This window comes from Diospyros lotus, chromosome 6 (assembly GCF_014633365.1).
Source record: "Diospyros lotus cultivar Yz01 chromosome 6, ASM1463336v1, whole genome shotgun sequence".
NCBI lineage: Eukaryota > Viridiplantae > Streptophyta > Magnoliopsida > Ericales > Ebenaceae > Diospyros > Diospyros lotus.
The window spans coordinates 8,234,905-8,252,110 of record NC_068343.1 but is presented as its reverse complement, the minus strand read 5'-3'; the positions used below and the strand labels follow the sequence as shown (position 1 = coordinate 8,252,110).

The 17,206-nt window shown below is 32.5% G+C and overlaps 1 protein-coding gene across 5 annotated transcripts; it reads left to right on the top strand.

Annotated features, from left to right (window-relative positions):
• The first annotated feature begins 4,884 nt into the window (after positions 1-4,884).
• On the top strand, positions 4,885-11,213 carry LOC127803534 (phosphoglycerate mutase-like protein 4). Of its 5 annotated transcripts, none has more exons than XR_008023529.1 (8): positions 4,885-4,990; positions 5,267-5,354; positions 6,460-6,510; positions 6,584-6,694; positions 8,378-8,509; positions 9,349-9,424; positions 10,337-10,620; positions 10,916-11,213. XR_008023529.1 is itself a non-coding variant. In XM_052339819.1 (8 exons), the coding sequence occupies exons 1-8, from the start codon at positions 4,971-4,973 to the stop codon at positions 10,918-10,920; spliced, it is 699 nt and encodes a 232-aa protein (XP_052195779.1). In that variant the 5' UTR covers positions 4,885-4,970; the 3' UTR covers positions 10,921-11,213. The 5 variants fall into 5 exon arrangements, 4 of the variants coding, with proteins under 4 accessions (XP_052195779.1, XP_052195777.1, XP_052195778.1 ...); XM_052339819.1 differs by having other exon boundaries at positions 10,337-10,552; XM_052339817.1 differs by having other exon boundaries at positions 10,337-10,552; positions 10,898-11,213.
• Positions 11,214-17,206: the final 5,993 nt, after the last annotated feature.

Below are 17,206 nucleotides of genomic sequence, written 5' to 3'. Positions count from 1 at the left end.
CCCTTCAATTTTAAACCCTATCTAAACGCTGTCGGCTGTCCCATCCACTGTCCCCCTCTCCTGTCCCTTCAATCAAATTAAATTATTTCATCAAATTAATATATAATAATACACATTAACAATGTAAAAAAATTCAACGTTAAAATAATGTGCTTCTTGCCAAGGGGCAGGGGAATGGAACAGCAGAAACTTGACTTCTTAAAGTCATGTGCTTCCTGCCATGGACATCTCTTCATCTATCGCATATTATTTTATATGAAATAAATAAATATTAATAGATCAATGGAAGAATCTTAAAACAGAGTCCAGTGTCCATGCTGCGCGTATGGTGTGTTTTTTTCAAAAAAAATATATATATATTGAATTAAACTAATGCCTGCTACTTTCACATGAAGGAAGATTCTAGCCCGACTCCCCCCGTCCATGAAGGTTGGTTTCGTAGGATTAATTAATTTATCATTAATCCCTTGCTTACATTAAATGGAACATCGAACGAAACCATCTTTTCATTTATTCAAATGTGCTATAATATGGTTGTATTGAAGTTTCATTTACTTTTTGGAATTGAATTTTGTAATGTTAGTGTTCCTTCTAGCTTAAAGGAGTGTCAAACAAAGAGATTATGATAGCGTCAAAGTTGGTTCTGGTGACTGAAACGAAGGGTGGTGGCACCTTAAAACTCTGATGGTAAAATGAGTAACAAATTTAGTGGGCAGCGTGTCAATAGAGTAAAAAGAACATACCTTAGACTATGAACATGTTGGTTTATATAGAGAAAAAAAAAGGATTCCCAAACATGCAAATTAACAAGTGTTGTAGTAGGATGGGATGGAGATATTCGACGTCGACAAGACTTTTTGATAGAAATGTAGTGTCAATGAGACCTTCATTAAATGCTGCATTGAATGTTGATAGAACTTATAGTGAGCGTGTGAGTGTTGCATATACAAGGGTGGTGATGATCATTGTTGACAGGTATGGCATCGAAATCGAGCTAGAAGGTCGATAGAGGTCTTGGGCCTCCATCGAGCCTGACCCAATTGGGTTAGTACTACCCACAACCCTCCAGGTTGAATGTTCGCAAGGGGAAGCATTCGAGCTCAGAATGCAAAGATGATGGCTGAACTCTTGATGTGTAAGACTGAGATAGTTTGAGATAGTTGAACTCGAGACAAGACCCCTAGGTCGGATGTTTACAATGGCAAGTTTTCGAGCTTGGATTGCCAAGTTGTAGTAAAAGAGCTCGAGGTGCATTATTCTAAAAGATGGGACTTTGTAGTTAGTCAAAGTGCATTATATAAAAAGATGAGATTTTGTAGTTAGTTAGAGGTCAAGCTCAGAATGTGTAATCGATGTGATTATTTAATTAAATATAAATATAAATTTCATCTTCTATTCAAATAAATATAAATACAAATTATTTTTATTTTTAACATGGTCATTAGAATAATAAAGACAGAATTACTTTCATCTTTAATATAGTCGACAAAAACACAATATTTTTTTAACATTGCGAATGGTTACAAAATATTTTAAAATTTTAAAAATAACTTAAAAATAATTTTTTTTAGTATTTTTTGATATTTCCAGATAAAAAATGTTTTGAAAACGCAAATTCAACACCATTTCTGTGTTTCCGAGCATTATAGTTATTTTACTAGTGGATTACCCATGCGATGCATGGATATCGTAAAAAAAAAAAAACAAATCGTTAAAGCGAAAGTTGTATAATTTAGTAATTACAATAAATGAAAACCACAATAAATAAGTAAAAAATAAACAAAATAATCGTGTTACAATCATGAGAATACAACAAAATAATTATAAATTTTGAAAGATTTCCTTATATACATTCAAGGGTAGACAAATAATAAAAAGTACATAACTTTATCCCGAAACCATATAGAAAATAAACCTAAATTAACATGTAATACAATAAGCAATGCGTAAAAAAATACAAAAATTACACGATAACAGGAAAAAAAATAAATAAAAGATAACCAACCTCTTTATTCTAAAATATGCATTCAATGGTAGACATTTTTTTTTTTTATTTTCACATGTATTTGTCTCGTATGTGCGTGCCACACGAACCCTCAATGCTTAATTTTTTCTAGTTGTATTCATATCACTCACTTCATAGAATAGTGGTGCTATGTTACACCAGAAGACCAAACTGGATAAAAAAATACGGTTAAAATTTACTAAATAAAAGTAAAGAATAAGAGAAAATTTAAGAAGAAGAATTGAGAAAGGAGAAGAGAGGAAATGAAAGTGTTGAACGGGAATGAAAATGAAGAAGAGAGAGAGATATTTGTTTTATTCTATTAATTTTTCTTTCTTCAAATTCTTCAATTTCTCTCAATTTATCAAATCACATATCACCATTAAGTTTCTCTTTTTTTCCCACGCTTTGCCACACAATTTGAATCTTACTTAACATAATTTTCAAAACACAAATTTAATTTGTATTTAATTTCTCCAAGTCCAACATATAGCACATCTTCGGAGTAGACCAATGGAAAAAATGAGAATTAAATAAATGACAATAATCAATTAAGTTGAAAAATAAAATTATGACATTTAAAATTATAAAAAATAAATTTAAATTAATTAAATTGTATGTAAAATAAAGATAATTTAAATAATCAATTAATTATATAAATAATAATAATCAAATTTTCAAAATTGATTATTCAACTTTATATATTTCTCCTAATAATTAATTACCACATTGAAGATAGGTCAAATTATTAAAGAAGTAAAAAAAAAGTTAAAAAATAAGATTATAACATTTAAGTTATATTTAAAATTATAATATTTAAAATTATACGAAAATAAATTTAAATTAATTAAACTATATATAAAATAAAGATAATTTAAATAATCAATTAATTATATAAACGGTAATAATCAAATTTTCAAAATTGATTATCCATGATTTTACATGTTTAACAATTTAAATAATCAATTAATTATATAAACGGTAATAATCAAATTTTCAAAATTGATTATCCATGATTTTACATGTTTAACAATCAATTACCACATTTAAGACAAGTCAAATTTTAAGAAAATAATAATAAAAAAGTTAAAAAGTAATTTAATATTTAAATTATATATAAAATTATAATATTTTAAAATATAAAAAATAAATTTAAATAATCAATTAATTATAAAAATAATAATAATCAAATTTTCAAAATTGATTATCCATATATGACTTTACATATTTTTCCTGACAATCAATTATCACATTTAAGACAGATCAAATTTTTAAGAAAGCAACAAGAAAATAAAGTTAAAAAATAAAATTATAATATTTAAGTTATATATAAAATATAACATTTAAAATTATAAGAAAATAAATTTAAATTAATTAAACTACATAAAATAAAGATAATTTAAATAAATAATTAATTATATAAATGATAGTAATCAAATTTTCAAAATTAATTATACATACATGACTTTACATATTTTTCCTAGCAATTAATTACCACATTTAAGACATGTCACATTTTTAAGAAAACAACAAATAAAAATAAAGTTAAAAAATAAAATTATAACATTTAAGTTATATATAAAATTATAACATTTAAAAATATAAAAAAATAAATTTAAAATAATTAAACTATATATAAAATAAGAATAATTTAAATAATCAATTAATTATATAAATGATAATAATCAAATTTTCAAAATTAATTATCCATATATGACTTTACATATTTCTCCTTACAATCAATTACCACATTTAAGACAAATCAAATTTTTAAGAAAGCAACAAAAAAATAAAGTTAAAAAATAAAATTATAATATTTAAGTTATATATAAAATTATAACATTTAAAATTATAAGAAAATAAATTTAAATTAATTAAACTACATAAAATAAATATAATTTAAATAATTAATTAATTATATAAATGATAATAATCAAATTTTTAAAATTAATTATACATACATGACTTTACATATTTTTTCTAGCAATCAATTACCACATTTAAGACATGTCACATTTTTAAGAAAACAACAAATTAAACTATAAAAAAATAAAATTAAAAAGTAAAATTATAACATTTAAGTTATATATAAAATTATAACATTTAAAATTATAAAAAAATAAATTTAAAATAGTTAAACTATATATAAAATAAAGATAATTTAAATAATCAATTAATTATATAAATAATAATAATCAAAATTTTAAAATTGATTATTCATACATGATTTTACATATTCCCTCTAGCAATTAATTATCACATTTAAGACATGTCACATTTTTAAGGAAGTAATAAAAAAAATAAAGTTAAAAAATAAAATTATAACATTTAAGTTATATATAAAATTATAACATTTAAAATTATAAAAAAATAAATTTAAATTAATTAAACTATATATAAAATAAAAATAAAATAAAAAATTTACTTGGCAGTTAGTATTCGACGGTATTACCTGATATCTCAAGATTTCTCTCGATTTAAAAAAGTTTTATTTTTTTGTAATTTATTTCAATTAATATTTTATATTAATATTTAAAAATTAATAATATAGATTACATCTTGTCTCTTCATCTATCAGCATGCTTACACATTTTCCAAACTCTATTCAACCATAAAAAAATCATTTACGTGTTCTAAGAACTACATGTTTTTCACCAATCTAGACTTAATTAATGACCTATAAAAATTCTATTTTGGGTAAAAAAAAATTAAAAAATATAATAAAATATTAAAATAGTAACTGAAAATTGGCGGGAAAAATTTTGACGGCTGTTTTGTTATAATATATATATAGATACCCAAAAATTTAAAATTTAAAATAAATTCGTCAAAAATTCCAATAAAGGTGTAAACTATTTCCTCATTATTTAAAATTTTGTGAAATTCTTTCGTTACAAACAGGGCGCAGACGATTTCTCCCTTGCTCCATTATTCGTGAACCACACGAGCTTCAAAAGACTTGTCAATGGCGGACTTCGATTCCAGGTCCGTGTATAAATACATCCGATCATACAAATAAATGTATGTGCGATATTCACAGATTTATCGCTGCAATTACTAATTTTTCCTTTTTTAGTGAATTCTATATCTCGAAGTTTGATGCCAACAAACAAACTGGCCTAATGGTGTTGTTTAGGAGCGAGGATTGAATCTTTGATCCCCTAGCAATTGTGAAATATGCGATCCAAACATATCATTTGTGTTTTTTCAATGGTGATTTCTGGGTAGGGTTTTACCCCAATTTGATTACTGTGATGACAGGATATCTGGGACTAAGGAATCGGAGTATGCGGAGATTGTTGTGATACGACATGGCGAAACAGAGTGGAATGCATCAAAGAGACTGCAGGTCGGGCGCACGTTTTTATAATGTAGAAGAACAAGTTTGTCTTTGTTTCCCTTTTTCGGTCTGGTGGTTTGCCACTGTTGATATATTCAGTTTAATTTAAGACTAAATTATTAGCATCTACGATCTTTCAGACATTGTATTACGTAGTTTTCGGATATTTAAGCAATTAAATTGTTGTCCAATTGGCTCAGCACTAGCACTTTACCTCTGACAATATTGTCTTGTTCAGGCAATTTTGTTAAAATACAATTTCACTGAATCTGACTTGAAACACTATTTGTCATCGATCAAGTTAACTAGCATTGCCACTGGTACCATAATTTTGAGAAGACAGCTTGACTGAATCTTACTTGAAACTCTTTTTTGTTATTGATCAACTTAATTAACATTACCAGAGATGCCATAACTTTGTACTGGAGAATTGGTTCTAGAAGCACAGAAAAGGGTGTTTGCCCTCATTTATCAGTTGTTTTGATGAGTTAGAGCAGAGGAAGGAAGAGAAACCCCAATCCTTCACAGCACAAGTCATTACCTCCAAAAATGGAGGAATTTGAAGATTAAAAAAATGAGGGGGGGGGGGGGGGGGGAAGGGGGGGGGGGTAAGGGGGTAAAGAGAGAGAGAGAGAGACCACTACACTTTATCTTTTCTTGTACTCCATATGTTATACAGACATGAAGTATACCATTAATTGGTAAGCAAGTTGACAGTTGCATACTATGTCAGTGGACTGCAAGCAGTAAGATGTGGGCACGGCTAACTTCTAAACTTAGCAAGATCAAAAGTAACAAAATTAAAGACTTATACTCAAAATACACTATGTTCTGCTAAATGTACTAGTGAGTGACATGATATTTTCACATCATTCCTGTAGAACTTAAAATTTTTTCCTTTTTTTATCTATATGCATTAGGGTATTAAGTTTAGTCTTGGTTTTCATTTGAACACACTCGCAAGTATGCTGTTACCCCCCCCCCCCCCCCCCCCCCTCTCTAGTTTGATTCTCTATCTGTTGTATCTATTAGTATATTTCCCATTCTTTTATTTTTTATCAATCTGCCTGCTAGTTCTGTCAGACTTATCTGCCTGCTAATTCAATCTAACCAGGGCCAACTGGATGTTGAATTAAATGATGTTGGGAGACAGCAAGCAGCTGCGGTAAGTAATGAATCACTTGACATGCTCAGATGCCCTTGCTTTATATTTCTTGACAATTTTCCATATTTGAAAGGTTGGTCATCGATTATCCATGGAGCGTAAGATCTCTGTTGTATACTCGTCTGACTTGAGGAGGGCCATTGATACAGCAGAGAAAATAGCAAGCAGCTGTGGTGGGGTGGAGGTATGGAAATGGAAGCAATATTTTGAATGTGGCACCTTTTATTTTTAAAGTGAAAGATAAGAGTAGTATATCAATCCTGCTGTATGGCTTAATCGGTACATCTAGTGTTTATTTATTCAATTGTGCAGCCGCTATTTTTTCTCTCTCTCTTTTCATTTCTTTTCTTTCTTTTTTTTCCGGAGAGGGAGAGGGGGGGGGGGGGGGGGGGGGGAAGGCATTGTTTTGTCTTCAACTAACTATAGGTTTATAAATGTGGAAGAAACACGAAGCAGGAAAACAAATGCACAACTTTCTCTAGTAGCAGTTGGGAGTTGATAATGAGAAGCAAAATGATATTTTCACATATTAAGATATGTGAATTCTACTATTCTAGAAAAGGAACTCAGTTGTTGCTTTTAGGCACCTGAAAGAATGATACTAACTTTGATAAAGAAGTCAGTAGTTAATAAACACATGATAGACACTGTTGTGATTGTAGGAAAATTGGACTGCAATGGCATAATCAATAATATACAATGAGAGGGAAAATATGTTGATCACTATATGTGTGGCAAGAAAAAAGTGAGATGACATAAAGACGAGGGTGATAAATTCCATTCGAAGAAACTTGAACCATATGTTGAATTTGTCATGGGATTTTAAGAGAAAAAAGTCACGCTGAAGAAAAAGATGCAAGTTTCCACCAAGTTCAGCAACATGTTGAGAAAAAATTATGTAATTTTTATGAAAGGCAATTTCATATTTTGTACTGTACTCCCCAATTTCATCCAGTTATATGGAAACTGCAGTGGAACATGGGAGGAGGATGAAACATGTTTTATGTGGGGTCTCAAGCAACTGGAGAATGTTAACAAAGATAATTGCCATTCTATGACTGAAACATTGGTCAATGATGGAGAAGAAAACGAAGAAGCAGTTAGGAGGCTTAGTACTTTATCGTAATAGAACCCAATATGAACATTGAAATGAGAATCCTAGCAAAATCTTTGGTCAAAGAAAGATGTGTATTATATGCCAATCATAAACACTGACTTTTGTCTACGGAGTCTTTTGACTTCACAGTTCAGCACAGTTTTAAACTTTATTTTTCTTTTTCTAGTACTTGAACTCAGTGTTTCAACTGTTTACTTTTCATGTTTACATATGCTGATAATGTGGATTTTTGTTTTATGCAACCTGAAGGTTTTGCTGAAAATCATATGAATTTATTAGGCACTTTGACATGCTGAAAAACATATGAATTTGTTAGGCACTTTGACATAATTAGAATGGTAAAGCTAATAATTCAAACAAAAAGTAGATTAATTAAGGTTGATTCCAATCGCAGGTTAAGAACTTGAGGCTTCCATGGGATTGGTGCCCCAAAAGTAGGACCATGCTGTCTTGAGAATTATAATGGCTAACATGCTCATTCTTGTTAAGTGGTAGTTTCATTGGGGGTTAACTTGCAATTAGGATATGATTCTTTTGGTAATTAACAACAATACCACCCAAGCCTTAATCTCACCATATGGGATCAGTAATTAAAAAAGAAAAAGAAGTAAACATGTTCCAGCCATCTTGGTTTAATTTACTTATGAAGCCTTGACCTTGACTTCCTTGTTTAGAAAACTGTAAGCTTATTCATTGGATTCTATCTTGACATGTTGCAATCTCATGTCAATTTGGAGTGCTTTATTTCAGGTTAGTAAAGATCCAGATCTACGGGAAAGACATTTGGGAGATCTTCAAGGTCTTCTACTCCATGAAGCAGCCAAAATTTCTCCTAAGGCTTACCGAGCTCTTTTGTCTCGTAGAACTGACCAAGAAATCCCAGTGAGCACTCATTTATTGCATATTTTTATCATTAAAAAGTTAATTGCTCTTCCCCTCAAAATTGATGAGAACATGTATGCAAATGGATCACACTGTCCTCATCTAGCAAAATTTTGCCTCTGCCTGAAGCATAACTTTTCCTGCCCAAATTAGAAGCACTATTTATACCTGCAGGTGTTTGGCGGGGCTATTTAAATCCAGAATCAAGTTTGAGTTAACTTTTTTGTTTTAGATTACATTATTCAATGGGCTGAGGCACTTGGGCTGCCCATTTGTACCCTGAAGTTAATTCCATAAAGCCTTCTAACTGCAGGCTTTTAGTATTGTGTTTCAATAGGGACTTCACAATCCTGAATCTGGAACTATTTGTTCAAGCAAGTCCTTGACCCTTGATTTGCTTCCTGCTTATGGTAGAATGCACAATCACAACAGAAACAAGAGGATCATTCCAGCACAAGCTTGTGTTGAATTAGTTTTTATTACTATTATTGCAGTAGAAGCTATATTTTTGTTTTTCTCAATGAAAATTTCCTATTCATAGTTTTGTTTTGCTACTTATTTTGTTCCGTTAGCTTGATAGCTTGCTAGGGATTTGTTGTCTGTCATATCCTTTTCTTTTCATGCAAACTCCTAAAAGTGCCGCAAGAGGGAATAGATGTCAGTTTCTTTGCGTATGTTCTGAGAGAAGGGGAAGTGGAGGATATTGATATGCATTAATGTCTTGTAACTGCTCATTAACATACTGTAAATACATTTACAGGGTCTTGTTTGGTTTGAAGCCTTATTTCAAACACATTCCTTGTCATCTATGTGATATTTTTCTCACAATACATTTGCAGGGTGGTGGGGAAAGTTTTGTTCAACTGTATGACCGCTGCACATCCGCGCTGGAGAGAATTGGTAGCAAGCATATAGGTGATCACAGTAAATTTTCATTGGAACCATTGTGCCTGAGGAATGATCCAAATGTTCTGTTCAAATGTTTCTTCCCCCACCCCTTTAGTTATAAGCCTGAGTTGATTGGCAAGCTAGAATCCTCTAATGGGATTTAGGCTTGTCATTGTTATTCAACTAACAAACATGTCATCCTGGAGCTATTGATGCAGTCTCAACCTTGATATTTTAACTTTTAAAGATTGATTACTCAAATACCATAAAAAAGATAAAAGAAGTTTCAATACCTGATTTTTTGGGTTGGGAATCGGTGTGCTAAACCTATGCTATTCTAAGTGTATGCATGTTGGTTGGTCAATTTCCTACTTAGTTGCAGGATATACTGGAAGTACACTTGGAGCATAATTGTATCACACAAAGAAAACCTGATCATATTCTGGAGGATATTAGAGTTGCTTTGCAATAATATCAATATTACAAATCCAAGTGAGTTTATCGATGCACACAAAAGCTTATATTCGTTTAATGCATCAAATCACTATAATCTTAGCGGCTGCCTCTATTGGAAACCTCCGGATACATCTCCATTCATGTGTTCAGCTAAAATAATGAATGGCGAGGAAATCTCATTGGGAAAAAAGAGCAGCCAGTAAATCCAATCAAATATCAGCGAATATATGTGTAAAATGAACTTACAGAAGGGATCAGTTGATTCAGTTCATCATCTCTGGATTATGGCGTCTCAGAAATGATCTCTGGGACTGAACATTCTCTAATTTCATATGAGATTTTAGGAACACCTTCTGTTTCTTTGTTGACAAAAATATTACTGAAATTCTCACACTTGCAATTAGAAGGTTTGTGTGATCATATGCTTTTTGAATGCAGAATAACCTGCTGTAATCTGCTCCTGTTTGTTCATATATCTTGTAGGAGAGCGAGTGGTCATGGTCACTCATGGTGGTGTCCTCAGAGCACTTTATGTGCGGGCTTCACCAACTGAGCAACCTGGAAGTGTACTAAATGCATCTGTAAATATATTTCACCTATCTGATGGGGATATTTGGACCATAAAGTCGTGGGGTGATGTTAGTCATCTAAATCAAACTGAATATCTACAGTCAGGTTTTGGAGGGGACAGAACTTCTGGTTAGTTCATTCCCTTCCTCTAGTATTTCAGTAATTCAACGTAAGCAGCCACACGCTGGAGTTTCGAGGTAATTGGTTAAGTACCTTCACATTGTGTTACTGCACTTAATGCAGTCAACTGTTTGAGCGAATAGAGCCTTGAAATATGTTTATTCTATCCAATTGGCAAAGCATTACTACTTACTTTGAGTTAAATATTTTATGGTAACATGTTTCAAAGGTAGGATCAGGAACTTAACATATATGATTTTCAGCATGTCCCTTATGATCAGTATGATGATATTACCATTTTTCTATATGTTCTCCTTTGTTATATGGTACTATGGGGAATTTAAGTGTCTATAGTTAATGCCTTACTTGCAGGTTGAAGGATGCACCTGACTGGGACTGATGGGGATTGGTTGTGGGAAATTGAGTGGCATTCATTAATTGCAGGCACGTGGATGGATTGATTTTGAGGATGAGGACAGCTGAAGCATAAGATTTGAAACTGAAAATGTACTCCACATAGAATATGCTATGCTAACCATAAGACCGTGAAGGATGGATCATTTGATCATTTTCCTTTATTAACAAGAAAAGTTGTCTTTTTTTTCTTTTTTTTGTAGAAATTGTTGTCGACTTGCTCAGTTGCTCTCATTTCCTTTGCCATTTCATCCCAGATATCAGATATGTGAAGTTGATGCAAAATTGATTGGCTAACAGATACGTAGATGGTGAGATTGAGAATCGGGGATTGGACAAGAAATACGCCATTTCAGATGGCAGAGTTTGATATTTAATTTCATTTGATAAACCCTCATCTCCTTCCTTTATCAGTATTTGATACACTCTCCTGATCTCGCAGATTTGCTAATAAAATCACATGAACAACTAGAACACCCTGTTCTTGCTTCTTTAACATTATTCTATTTGGAGTTACGATTTTGTTTTTAATAATAAACGGAATGGAAAGAATTAGTTATTCATGAGGGGGACTGGGAAGTTGAAGTTTTTGTCACTTATTTCATGCCGTTGATGGGCAAGGTAGATGCTGCTTCGGGAGCACTAGAAACTTTCTCGAGGCGAGATGATACGTGGGTGGGTCCAGCCACTCATTCATGTATAGCAATGGACAGCTTTTACTTTCGTCTGTTGATGGCTGTGTTCAGGTTCCATTTTAGTTTCCTCTGTCCCCTTTATTTATTGCCTTTTTGACTCTTACAATCCCGGGGACCGGCGGATCCTTTATGGGCTCTGAACATGAACCGAACCGAACTTCATCGCGCACTAAAAGTCACTTATAATATTTGCCAATTCGTTAGTCAATCCACTATAATGACAACGTTTTTTAATACAAAAAAGTCAGCTAAAACGGGTCAGATTATGGATACAGATTGATTATGTTTCCCTTAGAGAACTCTCAATATGTTGCACTAATGACAAGCACGTGTACAGGGATCGAGTTCAAGTTTTGCACCTGTAACGTGGACAAGGACAAAAGCTCATCCAAAAGAGTTAAAGAGAGTAAGAAAGTCCACAATTTGCTTATTGTTCTCAACTCTCGTGTGTGTGTGTGCACTGCATAAATTGATTAGATTTGCATAGTACTTCATAAATTATGCATACCAAGCAACATATAAAATTCTATGTATGATCGCTTAAAAACGTTTAAATCTTACTCGCAGAGAAAATAACTATAACTTCTTATTATTAGACTAATAATCAAGAGTGTTAAAATTTCTTATTTTTGGTTACACACTCCAAAGTTTATTTAAAATATTTGGATGTTTGACTTGGCACCTATTCGATCAAGGATGATTAGAATAAGTTGGGTCAACACACGGCAAATAAGGAAAGACAATGCCATGAATCTTCTGGACATGAACTTCACGTGACAATGGTTGTAATCTAACATGCTTGTGAATCATTTGAGAGCTCCGGCCTGTATTAAGATACGTGTGGACGGCCTGTACTAAGATACGGGGACTAAGATTAGCGATATCACAATTACATTGCATATTTTTCTTCACAATCACAAGTGTTAACATGTGCCGTGCCATGAATTTAAATACATTCTTGTAATTATCATTCACAGTATTGGCATTAATCTAAATGCGTAATCACAGGAGTCTACACTTTACGGGATTCTAGTACTATACTATTATTGGGATGATTTTGCATTGCAGTGTTAAAAGGGTAATAATTTTCTAGAGCGGAAGTGATGGATGCGGAGTGAGAATCGAGTGGGGGTGTAAGAAAAAATGACCCCTTTTTCCATGTCGGGTGAACTTTTGGAATTATGTGTTATGATGGGGTAAGATCGTGGCTCGGCCCTCCAATTGACAAAGTTTTCAATCTTTAAATTGACAGGGTGGGGGTACGGTAATTCATCTGTTTGCCACTTCTATGAGCCCTGGGAAACAATCTTTGTACCCTTTTGAAGGTTCATTGGACGGGCAAAATCATGCGGTTTTATTTGTTATTTCAAGACCCACACCTTGGTTGGCACGGGTAAAGTGGTTATAGTGATTTTTTTATGACTAAGTTCAAGTTTTTTTTTTTTTTTTTTTTTTAGTCACAGATTTGGTGTCACTTGATTTATTGATCGCTGAACAAATTTATTTAGCACCGCAAAGGCATAGCCACCCCCACTCTCTTGAGTCCTACCATGTTTTTATTTGGAGTTAAAAGGTGAATGGGGTCATGATGCTACTGGTAAAGCCTATAGAGGTTTTGTTGGTTATGTCCACTTATTAAGATTAATATAATCTCAAGTTAATCTTTTGTTAAGTTATTTAAAAAAATAAATGAAGCTAACGAATAATAGTTATTGTTTGTCATATACATGAAAATAACTACCATCAATTTTTTTTTAAGTAGTAATTATGAAGAATTGTCAAGTTTCCTTATATAGAGGATATGAGTCGTTCTACAGGGGCCAACGGGCTTATCGAGCGGCTCACAAAAAGGGAATAAAAAGACGATTTTATCCCGTCCATTTTGTAAATTTGCAAAACAGGCCACTGCCCCCCTACTCTGCACGTCTCCCCTGCTATGGCCATCGCCTTACCTCTACACCACGCTTCATTGGAGTAGCCTCGTCTCGCCTCTCTGCTATCGCCATCTCGCTTCGCCGACAATTGATGCAGTGACTGTCAGCGAGACGAGACGAGACAAAACGACTGCAGCGAGGCGCGACGGCGGCCATGACAGAGGAGACTCGCAGAGCAATGGGGGGGGGGGGAATCCATGGGAGGGGGTGGAGAGAGTAAGGCGTGGGGTAAAATTGTCTTTTTGTCCTCTTTCAATAAATCTGTCAGGCTTTTTAACATTTTTTAGAGAATATAATACACGTACGGGTAAGAAACAGTGAAGCCGTATTGCAGAAAAAATGGGCAGTGATAAGCCACTGCAAATGTTGTACTGAATCAACGAGCGTATCTGTGACAAAAATGGTGTTCTAAGGCAACTAAGCCTTTATAAATGCTGTATAACAAACAAACAAACCAAACAAAATCCATTCCAAGTAACCTTTCTTCATCACGTGTAAATTACCCAATTTGGTTATATTATTTATTCCCCCAAGCTTAGTCATAGGCGAAAAACAAAAGGCTTTATATTAATTTACCTGCAAATCTTCCCATGCCCAAAGTGGTAACACAATACAAACTAAAATTTCCTAAAGAATTTCATATGAATTCAACAATCACTAAAAATTTGTGAGAATACATAAATATATATATATATATACACACAATATTAAATAGATTACTTTTATTGTTAGTTTTTGAATTATATATTTAGAATTATCGTCTTTACGCGATCCTCTGCTCGTGCTCTGAATTTCGACAGAGAAGATAAATTACAGGTAGAGACTTTTTCTTATTGTACAGAATAAGAAATTGAACACACGATCTATTAGTGCGAATCTCATCTTATCATGATCTAACCGCTTGACTTGTGTCTTGGTGACTTGAATTATATACTTGATAATATATAAACTCGTCATAACTATCAGGTTTTGATTTTTGTTATAATCTTTTCTTTTTTTTTGTCAAACTCTCTAAAACTAATATGACATATTAATATAAATCTTAAAATCATGAAATATATATTAATCTTAATATTAAGTGATCTTTGAGTTTATATTAATGTATATCATATTAATTTTTGTTAATATAATTTGATGAAAAAAAGAGAGATTAAATTGTAAGAAAATAAATTATAGTAATTTATTATGAAATATAATATTTAAAAACTAAATAATGTAATTTATGAAAATTACTTAAATTAAATAAAGACAAAATAAATGAATGACAAAATTTATGTGGAGAGGTAGAATGATGAGTGGGATAAATCATCCCATAAATTGCGGTAAGAAAATGGAGAAAGCGGGGCGGCCAATCAAGAGCAGCGCACATGCGGCGCAATAATGCCCCCACCACCACCAAACCCCCCTTGGCCTTGGATTCATTTTCATTGGGACTTTATTTTCCTTTAATTAATCCCCCCCACCTAATTCTTTCTTTTTATGACTACTTACCCTTTCTCTCACCCATCACTAATCAATACTCTGTAGTACGTGTCAATGATGCATCACCCAACAACATCCTTCTACAAATTTTATATATATATATATATATCCCCAGAAACAACAGTTTAGTTAGATTAATCCAAAGCATATCAGTACGTACGGGTCAAGAAACCACAGGTACGTACAAATTATAACTTTTACGCTAAATGATTTCGTTATCAATATTTATACGCTAAAGTATTATTAAAAAATCATATTCTTATGTAAAACAAATAAATAATCTCATCTATGAATGATGTTTTTGTTAAAATTTAAAGAATGTGAAGAATAAGTAGACTTTTGACAATTTCTTGATCAATGTATGAATTAGATGGGTTATGCATTATTTATGAAATCAATGATACTTCTATCAAGAATATATAATTGGTCTTAATTTGTATCTTGAAGTTTGAGTAATTAATTAAATACGACACCGGCCTGCTCTTGCATGCCAAGCACTCGTCTTATATAATTTTCATACCATTCACTCACGGGTGGGATAATTTGAGGTTTCTTGCGATCCAAGAAGTCTCAAAGGAAAGGTGGCTTGAGTTGATCAGTGGGTAAAGTTCAAATATATATATATATATATATATATATGCTGCTCTTTCAGAATGGGAAATTGACAAGATCAAGTCAAACTGCAACGTATGCACAATCGATCTCAAACGTACGTCATTTCTTACATATATATAGGAATTAGCCAAATTTGATAATGTTCATCGGCGCATGCTTGCTAGTCGCTAGCTTGACGTGCCCCATTCATTCTTCAACGTATAAATACATTAATTTTCTGTCTTATAATTGGTTGACATTTTCTTCTTTAACGGTTTGGTGATTCATATAATTATCGATTTGATGAATGGCTGAGTGATCGTCGGCGGTCCGGTCAAATCTGTTTTCCGTTGGCCGCTTTCAACTTACTGTTTATTTGTCAACCAAAGGCATCCCAACAATAATGCCTTAATTATAATTAAATATTGCAGCAGGCTGGCTGGCTAGCGATGCATTGGCCGATCAAAATTCGTGTGCATTATGTCATCATGACTCATTATTCTCTTAGTATATTACTGAAAACACATTATATAATAAGAAGGGATGGTGACGTAACTCTATACTATATATATTATTAGTAATAGTAATAGATAGATAGGCATGCATGCGATGAGATAATAAAAATACAAATACAAATACAAATCCAAAGCACCATTACTTACTTACACCCCACCCCGGCCAGCCGGCCCCCAAAGTTCCTTCTCTCTTAATAAATAAAACATGCAACATATATATATATATATTGTGTGATATATAGAAGAAGATTAGTACTGTACGTAATTAATTAGTAGAATATTGTCTAAAGTAAAAGTGGTATTATTGCTGCTCTTAGGAAGTGTGAAACATATATATGTCCCTGCAAAATTTTGTCTGATAAGAACCACAATCTATATATTCTAAGATCAATGAATATAATAAATGGTATGAAATTGCACAAGCAAGCAACAAAAATTAAATCTAAAATAATAAGAATATTTTTCAGAAACCTTAATTAACAAAAAAATAATTAATTATATGATCACTGGACCATTTTAATTTATGATGAATTGATGGAGAGTCCTTTTCTTTTTTGGTCACCTAAAATAAATTATGTTCAACCCGGCCGTTACGCGGCTGGGGCCGCAGGGCAGGGCAGGGCAGGGCAGCGGGTAAGAAAGTAATTTTGAATTGTTCATGCATGGGCCTTACCTTCAAAGACAAGGGCCAAGTCTGGTTGTGTTTTTGAGTTAGTTGAGGGCAAGCGCGTCATTTCAAGGGGCGCGGCGTTAAGAAAAACATGGATAAACCATGAAACTTGGATGGATGCCACGTCGAGTCGAGATTAACTGCACACGCTGGACGGGACCCTCCTCCGCTCCGCATTCACTGATGTTAGAAACTGTGTTTATAAAAAAATCAAATCAAAAAATCAAAGTATTTGACTGATTAATTAATTGATTAATTTTTTTGGGTTTAGACTTAGAAAGAAAGAAAGAGAGAGAGAGAGGCGAACTGCATATATATATATATGTATATATATATGCGTTTTGGACAAAAGCGAACTT

Coding starts and splice junctions, on each gene's coding strand:
- LOC127803534 (XM_052339817.1), top strand. CDS start 4,971: ATGGCGGACTTCGATTCCAG. Junction 5,355..6,459: donor ATGCATCAAAGAGACTGCAG/GTCGGGCGCACG, acceptor CAATCTAACCAG/GGCCAACTGGATGTTGAATT. Junction 8,510..9,348: donor GAACTGACCAAGAAATCCCA/GTGAGCACTCAT, acceptor ATACATTTGCAG/GGTGGTGGGGAAAGTTTTGT.